The following is an 18,155-nucleotide window of genomic DNA, read 5'->3' on the forward strand; positions in this document are numbered from 1 at the left end:
GCTTTGAGAATACAATTGCGTTGTGAGGATAAGAGAAAAGCTGACAGGTGAGAAACGAGCGAGATGTGCACTGAACTCTGTATGAAGGACAGGCGGTCTTCTCGTACAGATAGTTATCTATGCTGACCTAGATCAAAGACTGTATCATTTAACTCATGCCTATAAGTTTTCTAGCTATTCATGAATATACCAAGTGATCATAAACTAGCTATAGTGTCAAACGAAAGTTTCAAGCAGCGACACGTACCATTAGATTAAGGTAGTTATTTTTGTGAGTTTTTGGTAGAAGTCGTAAAAAACGCATTCTGTACTTCCTAAGATGAGAAATCATCAGGAGTTGATGCCTCTCTGGGCCTGAGTCGGTGATGAAACGGTAATACTGCCTCTATCTCTGAGTGATAATTTCCGGGTAGGAGCCGACAATAGCTATATGGGGTTGTCTGACGCCCAGGAATCATCATCAGCCCCAATACTGCAGGACGCCTCCCATTTTTCGTGCCCGGAATCAACAAGTTAGCTTTTAAAAGGTGATGAATATTCCGTCCTCGGCGCCGCTGGTCGATAACGACAGTAGGTAATTTTTCTCTCACGTACAGTTTGTCAGGGAGATCTCCTACTGGTAGATATGGCGGGTCAGTTGAAGGGATGGCAGTGATCGTTTACTGCATGACGCGTGGTGGTTGTTAGTGTCGCAGACGTACTGGCTGATATTGTAAGTGGATATAACATTGGTTCTACAGACATTTGCTTTACTCACCACTGCAAATAAATACCGTTAAAATAAAGTTCTCTTGCCATGCCATCGTGATGTTTTGAAATAACAGGCAAAGGCAAACGATGGCCCTTTTCTTATTCTCATGGTATTTGTATTAGATGTTTCATTGCTGTTGTTGTCCGTGTTGTTGCCTCTCCATGAAAAAAATACAGGTTGTATTCTGGGCAGAGTATGTCTGTCAGTGTGTCTATCTGTGTGCCACTCTGTTGGTCACCTTTGGTTGCATATCTGGTGTATTGGTAGATTGTGACAAAAACTGGAAATGACTATGCCATGCGGCAGTTGACAAAGTATTGCGGCAGTTACACACCTTTGCATGTCTGCTTACAAGTCGAACTGGCGGCTGTCTGGTTAGCTCCGAGGATAATAATATCTTTGTTGGAAAGGTGGGTGATGGTTCCCTCAGGTTTAAAGTCCATGAAGAGTTAGCTGGTTTTTGCCGAAAACTACAATTACCAATTGCAACACACTGCCGTCGGAAGTATCGAGTTCCTAAAGCGCGGTCTGTAGATCCGTGCCAAGTTTTGAAAAACATGTCTGCTCCAATGTAGTCAAATCCAATCAATTAAAGTTGAACCGGTGACCACCGTAGTTCTAAATCGTAGCCCTGAATAAGACTAATGCAAGAATTGATGCGCTTATGATAGATAAAGCACGTATTAACATGAATTATGTCTGACACCGTGTCCACCTATCTGTGTGGCAAACGTCCAACCCATCACAGATACGTGACAGTTTTGTGAAGCGCCTGTCGCTAGTCAGGGTGACGCTCGTCTATGCCGTGTGTCACGCGTAACAGCACTGGTGCCACTTGACTGATATAGTTAGAATTTGCGGAACAAAAGGCGCGAGATTAGCCCATATTTCTTATTTTCAAATTTGCCAGCATCATTTCGGAGAGTTTGTATATTTAACCTTCATTAGGCGTAGTTTTTTAATCTTTAGAACCTCTGGATGGATTGCGATGATATGTAAGCAGGTGTTATTGACGTGATGGTGGACAATAAATGTTTGGCCACCTGGTAGTTGACCTTGATACAGCTGCAGCAGCAGCGACTTTTGTATCTTTTGTACTGGGCACGCTGTGGTCTTGTTCGTATTTGTTGCCCCCCCCCCCCTCCAGGCAATTGGGATTTACAGGGTTCATATAAGGCGAAGTATTGTTAGCTAGTTACGATGCCTTCGAATGAAAGTTAATCTTTCGTAGCAAAGTGGGAATGTTTTAACGACATTGACTACTTACCGCCGGGTCACATTCCTCGCACGCCGATTTTGATTCCCTAGAATTATCAACCAGGCTGTGACAGAACCAACCGCACGGATCTAAGACAACCTTTATCATAACAAGAAAGCTTTTGCATGATTACCCAAAGAATGCCCCGAAGTTTGCGACAATCGTACGACGAATGTGACGAGGTTCTTATCGAGCGATGGTTGGTTGGTTGGTTGGTTGGTTCGTTGGTTGGTTGGTGACTTATTGGCGTAACGTGGATAAATGTCCACAACAAGCCAGTGTTAGATTCCCGTGACTGTCAATTTTAATGTTGTTCACCTATAGCTAATGCCAATGGCACATAGGGCAGCATGTTTCCTCGATGTTTCAGCAGCAGAGTATTTTTTACAGGGAGGGGGTGCTAGCTCCTCCCCTTAACGTGCCCCTTGAAAACGGGACCCCCATTTTACGTCCCTTCCGAAAGACGGATGCTGCCCCAACCTAGATGTCCAACCCAGAATTGAACCGGGGTCTCCCAGTTACCAATTAATTGGAACCAGGGGCTCGACTATGAGCAGAGGTAGCTAACAGCTGAGCTACAGGGACATCCCTTTGTTAGAGGATACTTCCTTTATAGCTTCCACCCATCACTACCGCCATGAACCGTTCTAGCTCCCTCTCTCTCTCTGCCGGATCGATAGCTGATGTATTGGCAGACGGCGGAACAGCCGGTACGCGTTTGAGTCTGCTTCCTAAACACTCTCTTATTAGTCGACAATCCCTCTGAGACCAACAAAAATCAATACACCATTGCACCGCTCATAAAGGCCGCATTGTTTCAGCTTCTGGCAGTGTTGGAAAGTGTACAAGTATGCCAGGTTGAGCATATTTTTGGCGCCGTGGAATCATCGCAAAGGGATAGTTAGTGCCCCAGGTTATTTTGAAGTGTTGCATTGGCCTATATATGTCAAAAAGATAGGTTATAGCAATCCCACATTTTGCTAACAATGTCGTGATTTGCTCCCACTGTTTGTATGACTATGGTATGGACGTGTGACAACGGTTCTATTAAACACAACCGATTCTTAGGATTTTGATTTTTAGAAAGTTTTCGTGAATGATACGAGATGTGCTTTTCTTCACACAGAGTTAAAGCAACACAATGATGCTCTACATTGTGTCTGTATATGCCTCTAGCTGTGTTATCAGACGACGTTTATCACGGCTAGGCAGGCCTAGAGCTAATATGGAGCGACATCGATTATATCGACTCGGGCTGTGAAATACGTTAAAAATAGGTCGCTCTTATATTGCAGTTCTAATTCTGCGAAACCTGTTCTGTCTGGTAATAGTGAATGTATCCCCATGACCATTTTGAGGCAGTAGGGGCAGGGGGTTGTTATTCACTGTGTCTAGGGCACGGTATTGAAAGCCGGAGCCCACCCCTCTCCTTCCATCACCTTTTACCTCACCAACCGAAGTCATGTACCCATTTTAAGTTTGGGAGGAGTGAGGAAAGTCACAACATCTGGCCAGGATTGCCAAGAATCGAACTCATGACCTCTAGTTTTCGTGCCCGGTAACATAGCCACTCGGCCATTCGATGTTATGTCTGTCTGTATCAAAAGACAACTGTCAGGATCGTCTCGTATTGAAGAGCGATGGCAGGAAGTCCTTTGACATGGGTTAAGAAGATGAACAGCCATACCACCTAGATGCAGTGAAGGGCTAAATCTTCACATAACGGGGAATAAAGAAACCAAGGAGGTAATGAATTACTTCATCAACTACAAGCCTTTAGGAGAGATGGCACAGAAAGATAAGATGTAGGAATATGATTAATGTTTTATGTATTTACAAATACACATCTATGTGACTGATCACTTGGAGCGAGCAACTAAGGGGTAACAAGAGACAGTCATAGAGATATCTATAGCTATAAGAGTTCATGTATCATCGTTATTCTCTGTGTTGTTGCCAGCTACTATATATGTAGACAATCGAATGAACTGGGACGAATAATGTTCAATCGGAGGGATGGTTATCTATTGAGAGAATTGATGGAACAGAGTGAACCTTTATTGGGGAGCCATTCATAAAGGCTATGCTGTTGCCAGTACAAATGAGTGAAATGGCAGAAACAAAGGATGTGAAAAGTGAAACGTGCAGTGCGGGTGGCTGTTGTTGTTTGCTGTTCACCTTGTAGTGCCTAGTTTCACATAGGTCAGCAAGTTACCTTGCTGTTTCAGTAGCAGGGAATATAAATTTACAGGGTGGGGTTGCTATCTTTTCCCCTTTAACATGCTCGAGGCACCTCCTAGAACACAGAACCCCCATTTACGTCCCTTCCGAAAGACGAGTGTAGCCCCGCGCAACCGACATGTCCTGCCCAGGATTGTTCCGGGATCTTCCAGTTAGCAACCAACTGGAATCAGGAGCTTAACTATGAGGTTACTATTAGTTTAGCTATAGAGACATAATTTTTTTCAGTAGGATATCAATTTATTTTCAGACCTCTTGTTCAGGTATAGCACAGCACTTTTGTAAAAAGTGTCCTGTACGTGGGTCGTTTGCCGTTGATGTATATCTTCACATTAGCTAGGAAGATCTTTTCCTACTTTGCAAAAATGCGCGGATGTGATTCTATCAGGCTGAGTCTAGAAAGCAACATCACAGACAGAAAAGTAATCATATAGAGGCTTGTGTGTGTGGACCATTTCTCTCCGACACTGTTAAGACATTCCCCCGACACTTAAGCAGAGAGAGGAGGTGATTCACGGGATGGGAAACGTTGGTATGGCAGACCAATTTCGAATTCAATTTCTCATTAGTTCAATATTGTGTTTGGAAAGTGTCTATTTACAGCAAACTGGAGAAATTAAATTGAATAAACTATAATGTCTGATTGCCAAAGTCAATGATTTGAGGCTCATCGTTGACATTTTCAAGGTAGTTTGATGTTCGCGCTTTTCGCGGTAACCTCTTCACCGCGAACATAGAGCCACCAAGAAAATGATTGTTCTGTCTTTCACCCATCTAATCCCTTGTTTCAACCGCGAACTAAAAACCACCGTGAACACTTCATTAATAATTTCCTCTCTACCGCGAAATTAAATCCCCACCAACTTAAGGGCATTTACAGTATTCCTTTACCAACAATCTGTGCTGGGGAATGAAATTTGCATAGAGGACACAGAGACATGGACTGGCAGTTTAGAATGTCCCTTTTCATCATATGACTGTGATAAGGCAGACCGTTTTCTTCCCGTGACGCTGACCTGACATTCGACCTGGTTCGGCCCGGGTTCCATTGATGTAGCACTTATCGATTGGCAGAAGCGGAATTGCAGACATGCCAACCGTGGCCTGCGCGCGGGCGGAATACGGGCCGTCACTCATCAACCAGCAGCCCCCAAGAACTCCATATCAGACTTGCGAGCCGGCGAGCTAAGGAACACCACATGTACAGCGCGCTCATTGTACTTACCGGACTCAGCAAAAGGTCAGGGATTATACGATTATAAGATACGACTACTGTGGGATCTTAACAAGTTTAGAAGCACTTACGGAGTATTGGGAAGATGTAATAAGAGCGATTGCTTAATTGGAAAGAAGGATTGTATCTAGACTTGACATGCTCGGTGGAGCGGCGTGTGTGATCCAGGCTTTACAGTAATACTGCAGCACAGCAGTAAGGATCTCGCCTTGGTGCTGAAACTACCGCTGTTGGACTAATTCTATTGGATGGCGGCTATCTCCGCCAGGTAATACTGGACACCGCCGCTATCGGTCTGGATGGTGATGCTGTCGGTTCTGAGACACCATGCGGACTCAGAAAGGGGCGAGAACTCCAGATGCATTATTTATCCCGCGCTTCACGCCCAGCTCAATAACGTTGTCAATTTGTAAGTGGGGCCCCTTTCAGGCCACCTGTACCATGTATTATGGATATTCCGACCGTTTAAAGAGGATGAAACGGTGAAGAGAGTGCTGGATATTTTGTCTGCCCGTTAAGGATACCCAGAGTAGGCAGAGGTTCGAACAAAGAGACTAGAAGGGCAGTGTCAAGGAGGTAAAGGCTTGAGAAAGTCGCGAAAGAACGTCACGGCGGGTTGGAGCAGTCCGTCGGACAGGAGAGTAAATCAACCAGCGGGAAGAGCAACACGACTCCACTGCTGTCTTTTCAATACTTTCTCTCGGTGTATTTGGAATCACGGACTTTGTCTAACGATATCAAACAGACTTCATAGAAAGTCACAGGAGGATTAAATCTGACAACCAACAGAACCTGCGCAAAGGATTTGCAATATTGTGGTTGACGAAACATAAATCTGGATTGGGGAGGAATTAGCAGGTTAATTGGTCCTAGAGTTCTGTCTTCTTTCAAACTCACGTGAAGAACGTCTGAAGGGTCGATACTAGACGATAGCCTGCTCCGTTTGGGGAAATCCGAAGTTTCCCGATTCCCTACTTCAAAATGTCTCGCGCGATCGGCGTCGATTGAATCTTGTAAAACAGCGCCGGGAACGTTACACAACCGGGGATTCCAAATGGCCTTCTTCCAGGCATGTTCAAGTTTCATTCCGCTCCGAACGATGCTTGACTTAAGGTGCTTTGACGCGCCCATTTCCATCTTCATTTGAGGAGAGGACTTCAGAGGACGTTTTTACGTGCCCATGTCTCTATGGGTGCAATTGTACCTAACATGTGTAATTACTTTCCTGAACTTTCAGCACGAAAATCACTCATTACAATACCAGTAAAAGGCACTCGGGAGCGTGGATCATACTTAAGGGGCCTCTTAAACTCTGGCATATGGCTCCCCCAAGGCTCGATGATACCTCATCATTGTAAATTCTAATCTACACAACGTTATAGACATCTGTTCCGATTATTTGAACTACTGTGAACAGAGCGGATTTTAAGAAGACGAGCATCAATAGGGAACATGAAGGTCGATGCGTCGTTACGTGTAGAATTGAAGTAATCAAAAGGAAGGCACTCGGCTTTTCAAGCAAGCTGGAAGGATTTGGGCACTCACTTCTTCAGCGATTTGTGAAACACGACTTCGTAATTCTAGCAAGGATCGGTTCCCTCGGCCAAGTTGAGCGAGCCCAAATTCCATTTCAGATGGTATTGTGTTACGGAAATCAGACTCTCTGCGTGTATCAGTATCAACATTGACGGCGTCTAACCCAAGCGTAGACTATTTCCCCTTCACGGATCCCAGTAGACTCTTTAAAGTCTGCTACTGACATTCTAACTGGATGGTCCATTAGGTCTTGGAAATAACGAAGCGAGGCAAATCTGAGGGGATATGGAAGGTCTCCAATTTTGGCGTGAAAATGAGAGTCCTCCCACACAGACATGACCAGTATCACCAGTGGTCAGTGTGCGTGATGGGAATGGGAACAGTAACATTGACACATACATGTACTTATATACGTAACCAGTGGTCGCCTTTCGCTGCGCAGACCTACGTTGAACTGGAAATCATAACCGGAGAAATATAACCAACGACCGTTAACGGTTTCGATAAGGAAGGCAAGGAGAAAGGAGGAGAAACAATTTCCGGATGTAGTTAAAACTGTCAGGTTAAAGACTATGCTGATAAGAGTCTGAAATATTCACTGTAAATCTCATGTACTGAATGTGTTGATATATGTGAAGGCGTGTAGATATACTTCTTGTCAGACGCAGAAGCAGCAGAGATTTCAAGAGGAGCCGACAAGGCGAGAGAACTATGTTTCACTATCAACGAGAGAAAATTAAAAAGGAGGAAACACCCCCATTGGAGCAAATGAGAAATCAATCACCTGGAGGGATCTACGCGTAGCAGGAACGCAGCGGAGTCAAAAAGTCTGCAACGTCAAGTACGTTTGTTGGTTGTTAAATCTAGCGCGGCGAGCGCCACGGGTTGAGGAGGCAACGATTGTTGGCAGGCTCGTTTTGACGGCTGATTCATTGCAAGTCGTACGCGCGTTAGCAGCCCGATTGTCACGATAATGACTCAACAAAGCAAGACTAATTCGTAGCCTTCGGTGATCGTATAGCGTCGTAAACTAGCTTCTAATATTCCCCGGTAATCTCTCGTCTGCAAAAGATCACAGGAACGCTTGTCTCTCCGCGTATCCGCAGGGTTCTCAGACAGCAATTATTTCCTCCTGCTCCAAAACGATCATGACAAACTTCGTAAATATCACCTTAACGTGAGGTTCGAGTTTCATTCAGTGCCAAAACAATTACCCAGCAGCTAGGAGGTTGCTTGGCACTTGCCGATTGCGTTAAAGAAAATGCACGACGCGGTGCTAAAATTGGCCAGACGTTCAACGCTCTGACGTACGGAATATTCGGTCTGGCGCTACTCCTATTTTAGACAGGTTGTTTATAGACCTTTCCTGTGGATGTAGATTCTTGATGGGTAGACGCTACCAAGGACGGGCCTCTTTCTTTTTATTCTTTATATTGGAGTTTGGCTTGTCACGTATGGCACTTCATTAAGGAATACTTGTTTGAAGATCAAGGAGGGGCAAGTGAGAATATCGCACGACAGCGAAGTTGTGGAGTACGAAGACACCAACACACGGATGATGCAGTCAGCGGCGCTGTTAGTCTATTACCTTCATGTGTTCCCGGCTGATTTACAACGACTTGCCTGTAAATGAAGCTAGCAGGTGGCGTCACCTTCTCTCAGAGTGGATTGGTTGGATGTGTGAGTACACCCGTGGTGCGAGAGGCGGCAGAGTAACATTTACCGCGGCGAAGGAGAACAGGCTAACCGCGCACAGGTAGATTGACTCGCAGGAGGACACCACCCCCCGAGGCTACATACGTCACCATTAATCCACGCGACACTCGGCCGGACGACCGGAGGTATAGCATCGCCTGGAGGGAGAGGGAGAGGACCGGGGCAGGAGTTCGGGAAGGACCGCAGAACGCCGATCGGTAACCGTCTCCGCACCTCAGCGGGCTCGGCAAGGGATGAACAAAGGAGTGGCGATAGTAAGGAGTTGTGAGTAAGACCCCTCTTTATGCAAAATATCCACCCTGTACGTAACAAGTAATCTCTATGATTAGAAATGGAGCTAATAAGCCATAGCCTTCCAAATGAAGCAAATGAACTGAATCAGACGACTTCGGTCCTTGTTACTTCGCACATTTCCCGGAATAGTATGGAACCAGAGAAACTGATGTGTCCCCCATTACAAATGTCCCAATCTTCTTAGTTTCGTTTTCTGCTGGAGGATTTAACTTCGTTTGGCAGGGAGTTATGTACCCGGGAGAGAGGGTGCATGGTTACGGATCGGGCTCGAGTGACGGGGGGTTGGTGACTATTTGTTCTTGATGACTGACACCCTCGCCCGGGAATGGGTGATTAGATCATGGAGCGAGTGCCGTCTCCTGCCATTTGATTGACAGGTTGTTCTGACGACGTTCACGAGGAAACCACATGTGAGATCATAAAGATAGATCGTTGACCAAAATTACGATTACGACACGCACTGTTGGGATTTCAAAGTCAACTGATTCCGCTTTATTCCTGCCATAAGAGGGAAGGTCATGATATATATTATGTCAGATAACGCTGATGATCAGGTGCTTAAAATCTTATTAATAAGCCTTTTGTATATAATGTCGCAATCACATTGATTAGCAGGGGGGCAGTGTTGATTGGCACATGTTTTTTTATACAAAGTCACTTTTTTCATACAATTACAATTCATTTATTGTCGGTACTAGAATAACTTCATATTTTCGTACATAGACAGAATGAGCATCAAATTTTAGAGAATAGAAAATGTCTCTAAATTAAAAAAAAGAAAACTAAAAGGAAACAAATTATGAATGTAGAACCAAGCAAGATTTAAGGTCTGTGATCTTATATTCCTTACCAGACATTTATGAATTATACAAATTTTCTTGTAACGTTTTATCGATTCTTTTTATAAGTGCAATTACATTGACAAAGTGGGCTATATCTAAACGTTATACATAATTGTGATTTGCGATTTCATTTCCCACCCTTCCTACAAAGCTTCGCACAAAAATTGCCGAAGAAAGTTGTAATTAGGACACGTATATCAAAAATAATTTTCAACATCATGCCTTGTCAAGTTCATTGATTTACTGTTGAAAATAGTAGAGGATCATAATGACTTTAATAGATGACGCCTCCCGTGTGCATGGATTTCATCAATCTCAATTTATCAGCACCCTGCCGTGAATAATTGATATCGGGACAGGAGGAGAATTATAGCTGATAAGATCCATACAAGTGGGCGGAAGTGTCCTGTCTTACGGGCAAGGGCCACTTACCACAAGCAGCGCTGGATGTAATGAAAGGATAAGCAAATTCAGGCTGTCATAATTTCATCCTTGAGCATTCCAGGTCATAACACACCACACAGTAGCCCGATATGTCAAGTGTCCAAAAGGTCCAGTGAAGCAATTTTATTTCTATACGGGTAGAAGACAACGAAGAGGGTCGAAGTTTCAAAAGGATGCTGCCACGGTGGTCACGTTGCTAGGGATCTGTCAGCGTTGTCATGCAAAAGTTTCCCGCCCACAAGCGGGGGTGCCATGAGCCGGGCGGTGTAATATAACAACAACAGAAATCTCGCTCCAAATAACGCATGATCCGATTATCGCACTAAAAAAAAAATATATGCACACGCAAACTACATTAGTTCGCTTTAAAAATCTGTATAATATACGAGTTGACCGCGAACACGGCGCTTCAAATTACACGCCTTTGACGCGTGTATGTATAGGTTGCTTTCGGTCAGTGAACTTTGAACCTTTGCACTTTTTCGTCTAATTTACGCCGCAAACAATGGTTCAACACATACTTTAGACTTTAGGAATTTTAAATCCAATTTCTATTGAGCAGTTTGTGATGTCTGAGGGATTTTAACTTATTTCGCAAATTTGTTGGGACGTCTTCTCCCATAGTTCTCTATCGGCACAATAGAATCTTATAATTTTTTTTCAAGATGGCGGCCAGATATTTGGCTTTCAATCGGTTGTTTTTTCTTCGAATTTTAGAATTGCTATCGAGAGATATCGCCCAAAATACGAAGCGCACGCTTCATTTAGAATTTCACGTGGAAGAATGGTTCTGCTCTGGAAAGATAATGAGCTTGTCGGTAAAGATCACAGTACTTCGCTAGCGTCTGTTCTGGGGCGGTTAATCCAGATGCAAATGAGTGTGAAATACCTCCATTGTATTGGTCGCCCGGACCAAGCGAGATAATTACCCGCGAATTTCAACTACCAAAGAGCTCAATATACACATTCGAATTCTCACCCAGTCCTCTCAAAAGAGCATCAAAATTTAGTTAATTTTTCGTTTCTCGTTGGTACTGTAAACTAAATCGCGTAAGCATTATGCCATCGTCCGAAAAGTACGTACCTCACAATTTCATCAAAAATTTTGTCTCAGCATGAGAAACTAGTGAAACATTGTATCGACCAGGCCGGGAGAGTTTGTAGAGACAGAAACCTCGATAAATTTCTAATAAAAATACGCCTGAACGGTACCATTGGTGATTGAAATACACGTGGGTAAAGTAATGTAAAAAAAAAACACGAATAAGACCTGCAATTGTATTATCTAAAGAAACCAGAACATGGCGTCGGTTTGTAAACAAAGGAAAATCCAGTTCTGCTGTCAAACAATAACACTGTGATCTCTCCTGTATTTCCCCAGCAGTTAATTTACTCATGCGTATTTTTATACGACGAACTGTAACATCTCATTTGTATAGAAATGCACCATCTTTTTTTCTACCAGTCAAAGCTGCCATGAAGTTTTTAGTGTCAGCACAAGCCGACACATTCGGCATATCAAATGCTGGCGTGTGCGCTGTTCCCACGCGTATTCAATTACGGTCTTTAGACCGCGTTCTATTCCAAAAATGACGAGGAGTTTTTTTAAATAAAGAATGCGTTTTTGAATCGGAAAACGTAGGTTGTGATTATTGAGTCGCTGTGCAGGACAGCGCCAGACACGTCGGTAAACCAGTTCTTGTCAAACACGCATGCAAATGTATCAAGGTGAGTGCTACGTTTTGGAGTCTCAGTATGTGGTAAAATCCAATGAATTTGTTTACAATGAAAATATTCGACTTCATCTATGAACTATTCGGTTTTTATTTGTTAATTTTGAGTGTCTGTGTGTTTAAGAAAGTAATGTACGGAGTAAAGGCCGGGGTTTGTTTATCATATCGGCGGGTTCTGCGGCGTCTCCGGTGGTTGCGCTTATAATCTAGAACCCTCGGCCGGGAATTACGGTGAGTTAATGCAGAAACTGCGATTTCTTTATGGTCTTAGTTTGGGCGTTTTGTGTGGTAGGATAGACTAAAATATAGCTAAGAAAGAATTGAAACGGTGGTTTCAGAATGAAGCTTGAGCGTGGGAATGACTGAAATGAAAGCTGGGGTATTGTTAATGTGTTAACCAGAAAACAATGGGGGCGGAGACAAGGCGTGCATTTGAAAAGGACAAGTTCGCGGGCAAAATCGTGCTCGGCTTGGTGCAACCAAAACAAATCTAGTTCCCGCCTGCAAAGGCGTGAACCAATCAGCTACTGTTACCAGTAGTGACAGGGGTGATTGGCATCGATTCCTCATCAATATGCATGATTTACAAGTGAGGAAAAATCAAGGCCTTTTTGACCACCGTGTGCCATTTTGAAGATGACCCTGCATTGTCATCAATCTAAAACTTTACCTACATTTTCGTATAAAAGGGTTTCTATAGATCTTAAATGGGCTACAACCCTTAACGTGGTCCCTGTGCGCAGGCGTGTATTAGTGACATTTGCCCTGAGTGGAGAAGGGATAAGAAGCGACGTTGTTGTGAATGAAACATGAGGAATAGCGTCAAGTGACGGAGGTCTGTACGGCTGAGGTGGTGTTTACATGGAGAGCCATCGGGGCGGTGCAGATGTGAATCAACCCAATTAGCCGGATGAGTAGGTCTCCGGGGACAGCGAGCGAGGGAGGACGTTGTTGATCCGGGCTTTTCTGGGTCGCTTCTGCGGCAGCGATGCCATACGGGGGAAATAACTGCGGATTTTCTCCCCCACTATCATACCGACTAACGGTCTTTATAAGGAAAACATGAAATTTACAAAAACTTTGTTTAAACTGTTTGGTCTTGATACTTATATTTGTGTACATGCCAATATGAAGAATTAATCAGTGTCAGTAGATTGGCATGAAGTGCGTTATCACTATCGGCCAACGAAAGGGTGTGTCACCCGGAAGGGGCGGTGTAACCCCGATGGTGCATTAAAGCACGTCGACTGATGATGATGATGATGCGTGGGAAGATGACCACAAAGGTTGGAGTTGTGACGTCACAGGAAATACAGGGCATAAAGAGATCTGACAAATCTGATGTATCTTTAGATGTGACAACTGTCACAACGCAAAAATAACTAAATACATAAAAGATTGCTTTGTTTCTAGAAAAGATACTGAAACCAACGATTAGCCCACCTGAGTGTAACAAAATATTACACATGATAGCCTATATTGATTAGTGGGTAGAATTTTAAGATTCATTTCGTGTTTCTACTTGCAATTTTAGTTGACCGTACGAACGTCGCTGTACTTTTTGTTATGTCAATAAAACAAACTATATATGATAGAACAAATCTATTCTATTTGCCCATATGTATGTAATAACGGAGTGAATATGTAAAGGATTTCCCAGTGAGCAACAAAAAGCGGCTATCATTTCATGACATTTACCAGAAGCGGCGGTGCGGCATAAGTAGTGGGATCAACGCATCAAATATACTTATAAGAGATTAAAAGATATACTGCACAGGCCTCTTCTCTCATATTTACCCACGGGTCGTATTCGTTGGGCGATGGGCCGATGATAAGGGATGCACACGTACGCGCTCAGGGATTGTAGCCCACCCTTTTGTATGAATTTAACCCGGGGGAAGTGATCAATTAGTATATCCTCATCGGAGAAAGGGAGACGAATCCCCATCGAGGTCAGCACACAAAGCGGCAGGGGTCAAGTAAATCCATTGTGCAGTACTGCGGGCAGTCATCCGGAAAGTATTTGGGGAACAGTTATGAATTTCATATTCCGGTCCGAACGAAATGGAATACAAACAGGAACGTGATCAGCTTGTGTGATGACCGCATGCATGTTTCTAGTCTGTTGAGTGCCAGAGAAGCTGCGGCTATTTCTGTCCTCTACGGTTTTTAAAGTCATAAATTTATTACCATAGTTCAGTTTATTGATTCGACCAATCAACCACCAAGTACATCGCATTGCTTTAAAACGCTGAATTGGGCACTGAGATACATAGTTATAGATAAATCCACATTATGACTATAATGGGAGACCTCAACTTTATTGTTTATTTGATAGGTCTACGAAATATGGGATGGGGCTCACTTTGTAATGATTCTCCTTTTTTGGCTATGATCACGAGAAATGAGAAAGCGTATAGTAATTCTACACTAAGCAGTCAAGCTATCCGAAACCAGTCCAACAAGACCACAGCATGTCCAGGACAGAGGATACAAAAACCGCTACACTACGGTTCTGCTACACTACTGAGACCAGAGACCCCAAATCGACCTTGACCATAGTTTTCCCAACATTTACCCACATACCAAATATCATCATAATCCATCCAGAGGTTCTCAAGTTCTTACTCCGAAAACAAAAACATACAAACAACCGGAATCAGAACAATACCTCCATTCCTCATGGAGGTAAAAAGAGATGTCTAATGCGAAAGTAATTCAGACTTCGCCCTCGTGATTTATCACTCATGGCAACAGGAAAGTGTCCAAGACGGATTGCATTTGATTATGACAGACTGTGTTTAGAAACGGTGGAATTGGAGTCGACGACCTTGTCAACATGCGTTAGGTGTGGGGAAGGTCATCATATCTACATCAAGATGGCAGCTGAAAAGTCGGTCAAACTGGTAGTCACTGAAAATGATTCCTGTGCCTCAACGCCAGACACCAATTTCAAGCTTGTCAGATACACCTTTCTTCGCCTTGTGCCTATCAAGGCCCCTCTGGTGGGACGTAGTGCTATTGGTAAATGGTAAGAGCTTACCAGGAGACTTTTGAACAACTCGCTAACTTCTTATTTACGTGAGCTGAATGTACGTCTGTTATGTAAAATGGTAAAATGTTGTCCAACTCTACGATGACCTCCAATGAATACTCGTTCAGTACGATCTAAATCTGACAAGAACTGGAACTCTTCACGAGTGAGATAGATCTTCACGTAAGAGAAGATAGATGTTCTCGCTATAAAGGCCTACGAGAGGGGGGGGGGTTCTGCCATGCAACGCTTGATGGTAAATTTAGGATGACGACGACGCTTAACGGTAAATTGGCGCACAGTCTTATACGCACTGCGCCAGATTTAATTGGTAAAACTAGGCGGTGAATATGTAGGTCCTCGATACAATCACACAAACATGTCGCCGGCGCGTCCCCAATAACTTGTCAAGAGTGACTGATGACTGGCCCATATACGCCATCGATTATATTTGTCAGAACGGGATCATAAGTAAAGCATGTTAGGTAGGTCAGAACTCCGGAAGGTCAAGTTTTCAAAGGCATCCATCTATCTGCTTATAAACAACGGGAAGAAGTGTCTTGTCTGCAAAGACTATACCTTCAGTTTTCCTGGAGATAAAAAGAAAGTGACATTTACTCACGAAGGTAACCAGCAAATACTCGCACATATGTAAACTGTGAAAACACAGTCATATGCAGATATGCAAATCTGATATGCCGAGTTTCGAACTGGATTCTGATTTGCTCGTCTATCACACCTGCTCGCCTATATTGGCGTTAAAGCCACCCAAGCTGTCTGCGTAGGGATTAGCTCTACATATAAGCTCTATATTATCAGTTCATTTTTCATTTGCTAACAACGAGATATTACTAAACGCAGTTTAACATTTAGATGATTATAGACAATGATGATTTACCAGCCATGCTGATCACCTGGAGTTCCGGCTATGCACACATTACGTTCTTGGAGTGATATACCGTTTTTCTCAAGGCTCCTACATATTGCAACGCACAGTTCTCCTAAATTTCTCTCGACACGATTGCTCTATTAAGTCCCAAGTATCTCCCCCATGAAACATGTATGGTTTTACGGATGCTCGGGGCGGTACCATCTGTACTTAGTACCCGAGATCGGTTGCCCATCTACCTAAAAAAAGACTGTTCACAAACTGTTGGTTAAGAGCGTTTTGATTATTCTTACCACGGAGGCGGTGGTCATATTGCTTGGGGAGTGACCTTGTTGACCGTGTTAACAGACATGCATCTACAAGCAGAGAGTGCGTTATTTAGCATACAGAGTGCCGTTAAGGGGCTTTTTCCGGACGCAGAAGGTCATGCAATTAAGCCCAGATTATCATCTGCGCCTTCAGCTGGCCTTAAGTTGTTCTGCCTGACGGGCTAGCATTGTATGTGGCAAGCCATATAGTGGCGTGGTTATGAAAGCGTTTAACTCATATGTTGTAACTTAGGGCGCGGTCACATTTATTGTATGGCGTTTTATGATTTTGATGCTGTACAATTTCAAAGCAGACTGACAGAAAAAAGCGCAGACAAAGAGTAAGATAGCATTTCGGTAACAAGACAGCGACGACTATCTCATGATCAAGGCTGCACTGATTTTAATTGCTGTAGTCGTACGACGATCGTACGATGTATGTAATAATAATCGTTTTTATTGGTCAGAAATTACCATCAATGGCAGCCTTTCTAGCTCTGAATTGATGCTGGGTTTACATGTTTCACATAATACACAACATATACCTAATCTATCCAGATTTTGTGGATTTGTCGCAAGGGTCTGGGCGGCTGCCATTCGGCGCCACCAGGTGACCTCAATACGACCTTCCCCAACCGAAGTCAGGTACCCATTTACACCTGGGTGGAGTGAGGAAAGTCGTGTAAAGAGCCTTTCCCAAGGGCACAAGTGACACGGTGACACGGCAGGATTCAAACTCGGGACCTCTTGGTTCTGAGCCGAACGCTCCGCCGTTGCGCCACACGACCCCACTGTGATCCGTCTCTTTCGCTATGCCTTCAGAAAGATTTGGTATCTACAGGTGGATGTTGTTTCTTCAATATAATCTGTATGAAATGTTAAGTCTAATTAGGTGCTATGATCGTTGACACGCTCAAAAATACGTTTAAGCACACCTGCTGGCAAAGTTATTCCACCAATAAAAGGTATTTGCAGCAAAATACGAATAAGCTGTTTACCAATAATAACGTTTGTTTCTTTTGCGTAGGTTTCCTGCTGTGTCTGGTGACTTGGAGCATCCGCGGACAGCGGGGAAGCGGTGAGTCTAATCATTTCTGCATTAGTGATGTTTACGTGTTCGGGTGAATGATGGAACACAATAACCACATACAACAGAAAAACATCCCGGGGGGTAAACATGCGCACACACACGTGTTTATGATTGATACCTGTTTTACAATGTACTTCTATTCTAGAGTTAACAACTAGAGAATACATTACTACTTCTTATGACATTGCTACATTTGATGCTCAATATCTATAGACACACACGGTGTACTAACATAAAGAAATACAACACGGCGCAAATGCGAAAAAAAACAGATATCTACATACCTACTTAGCAAGATATACTAGTATATATAGAGAGAGTACTCCAGTATTTCTGGTCATACATTGTATCTACCAGGTCCTTCCAACATAATTTCATAAACATGTTTCAGTTTTCAAACCAAATAGCTTCATATACGTAGTTCAGATTTACTAATGTATAAGGTTCCACAAAATCAATAGGAACAGCCATTTTGATTGAACAGTTACCAGACTGTAGCAAGCAGACGATGTAAACTGATACAGTTGAAGTCCCCTGGCTCTTATTAATTCAGAGAAGGTGAAGGTGGCCATGTATAGTACATATGCATAGGTCCAACTTAAGGGCGTATAGGCCTCACACAATTTATTTTGCCCATATTGGGATCCCTTAACACAACTCTTATCAAGGGCTAGTAATAAGTATGGTTCTCAATCGGGGATGGGCATTGGCAAACTTTCCCTGTAAAGGTTGGGTCGTTTGTGCAAAGAGCAGATTCATCATCGGTGAATATCATATCTATATAG

The 18,155-nt window shown here is 43.4% G+C and overlaps 1 protein-coding gene across 1 annotated transcript in view; it reads left to right on the top strand.

The window, feature by feature from the left end:
* LOC136438350 (neuropilin and tolloid-like protein 2) overlaps positions 1–18,155 on the top strand; it is a 77,895-nt gene that overhangs the window by 32,565 nt on the left and 27,175 nt on the right. The window contains exon 4 of the mRNA XM_066433116.1: positions 17,308–17,358. Coding sequence (XP_066289213.1) covers positions 17,308–17,358 — 51 coding nt within the window. The remainder of the gene's footprint in view (positions 1–17,307; positions 17,359–18,155) is intronic.

This window comes from Branchiostoma lanceolatum, chromosome 7, assembly GCF_035083965.1.
Source record: "Branchiostoma lanceolatum isolate klBraLanc5 chromosome 7, klBraLanc5.hap2, whole genome shotgun sequence".
Lineage (NCBI taxonomy): Eukaryota > Metazoa > Chordata > Leptocardii > Amphioxiformes > Branchiostomatidae > Branchiostoma > Branchiostoma lanceolatum.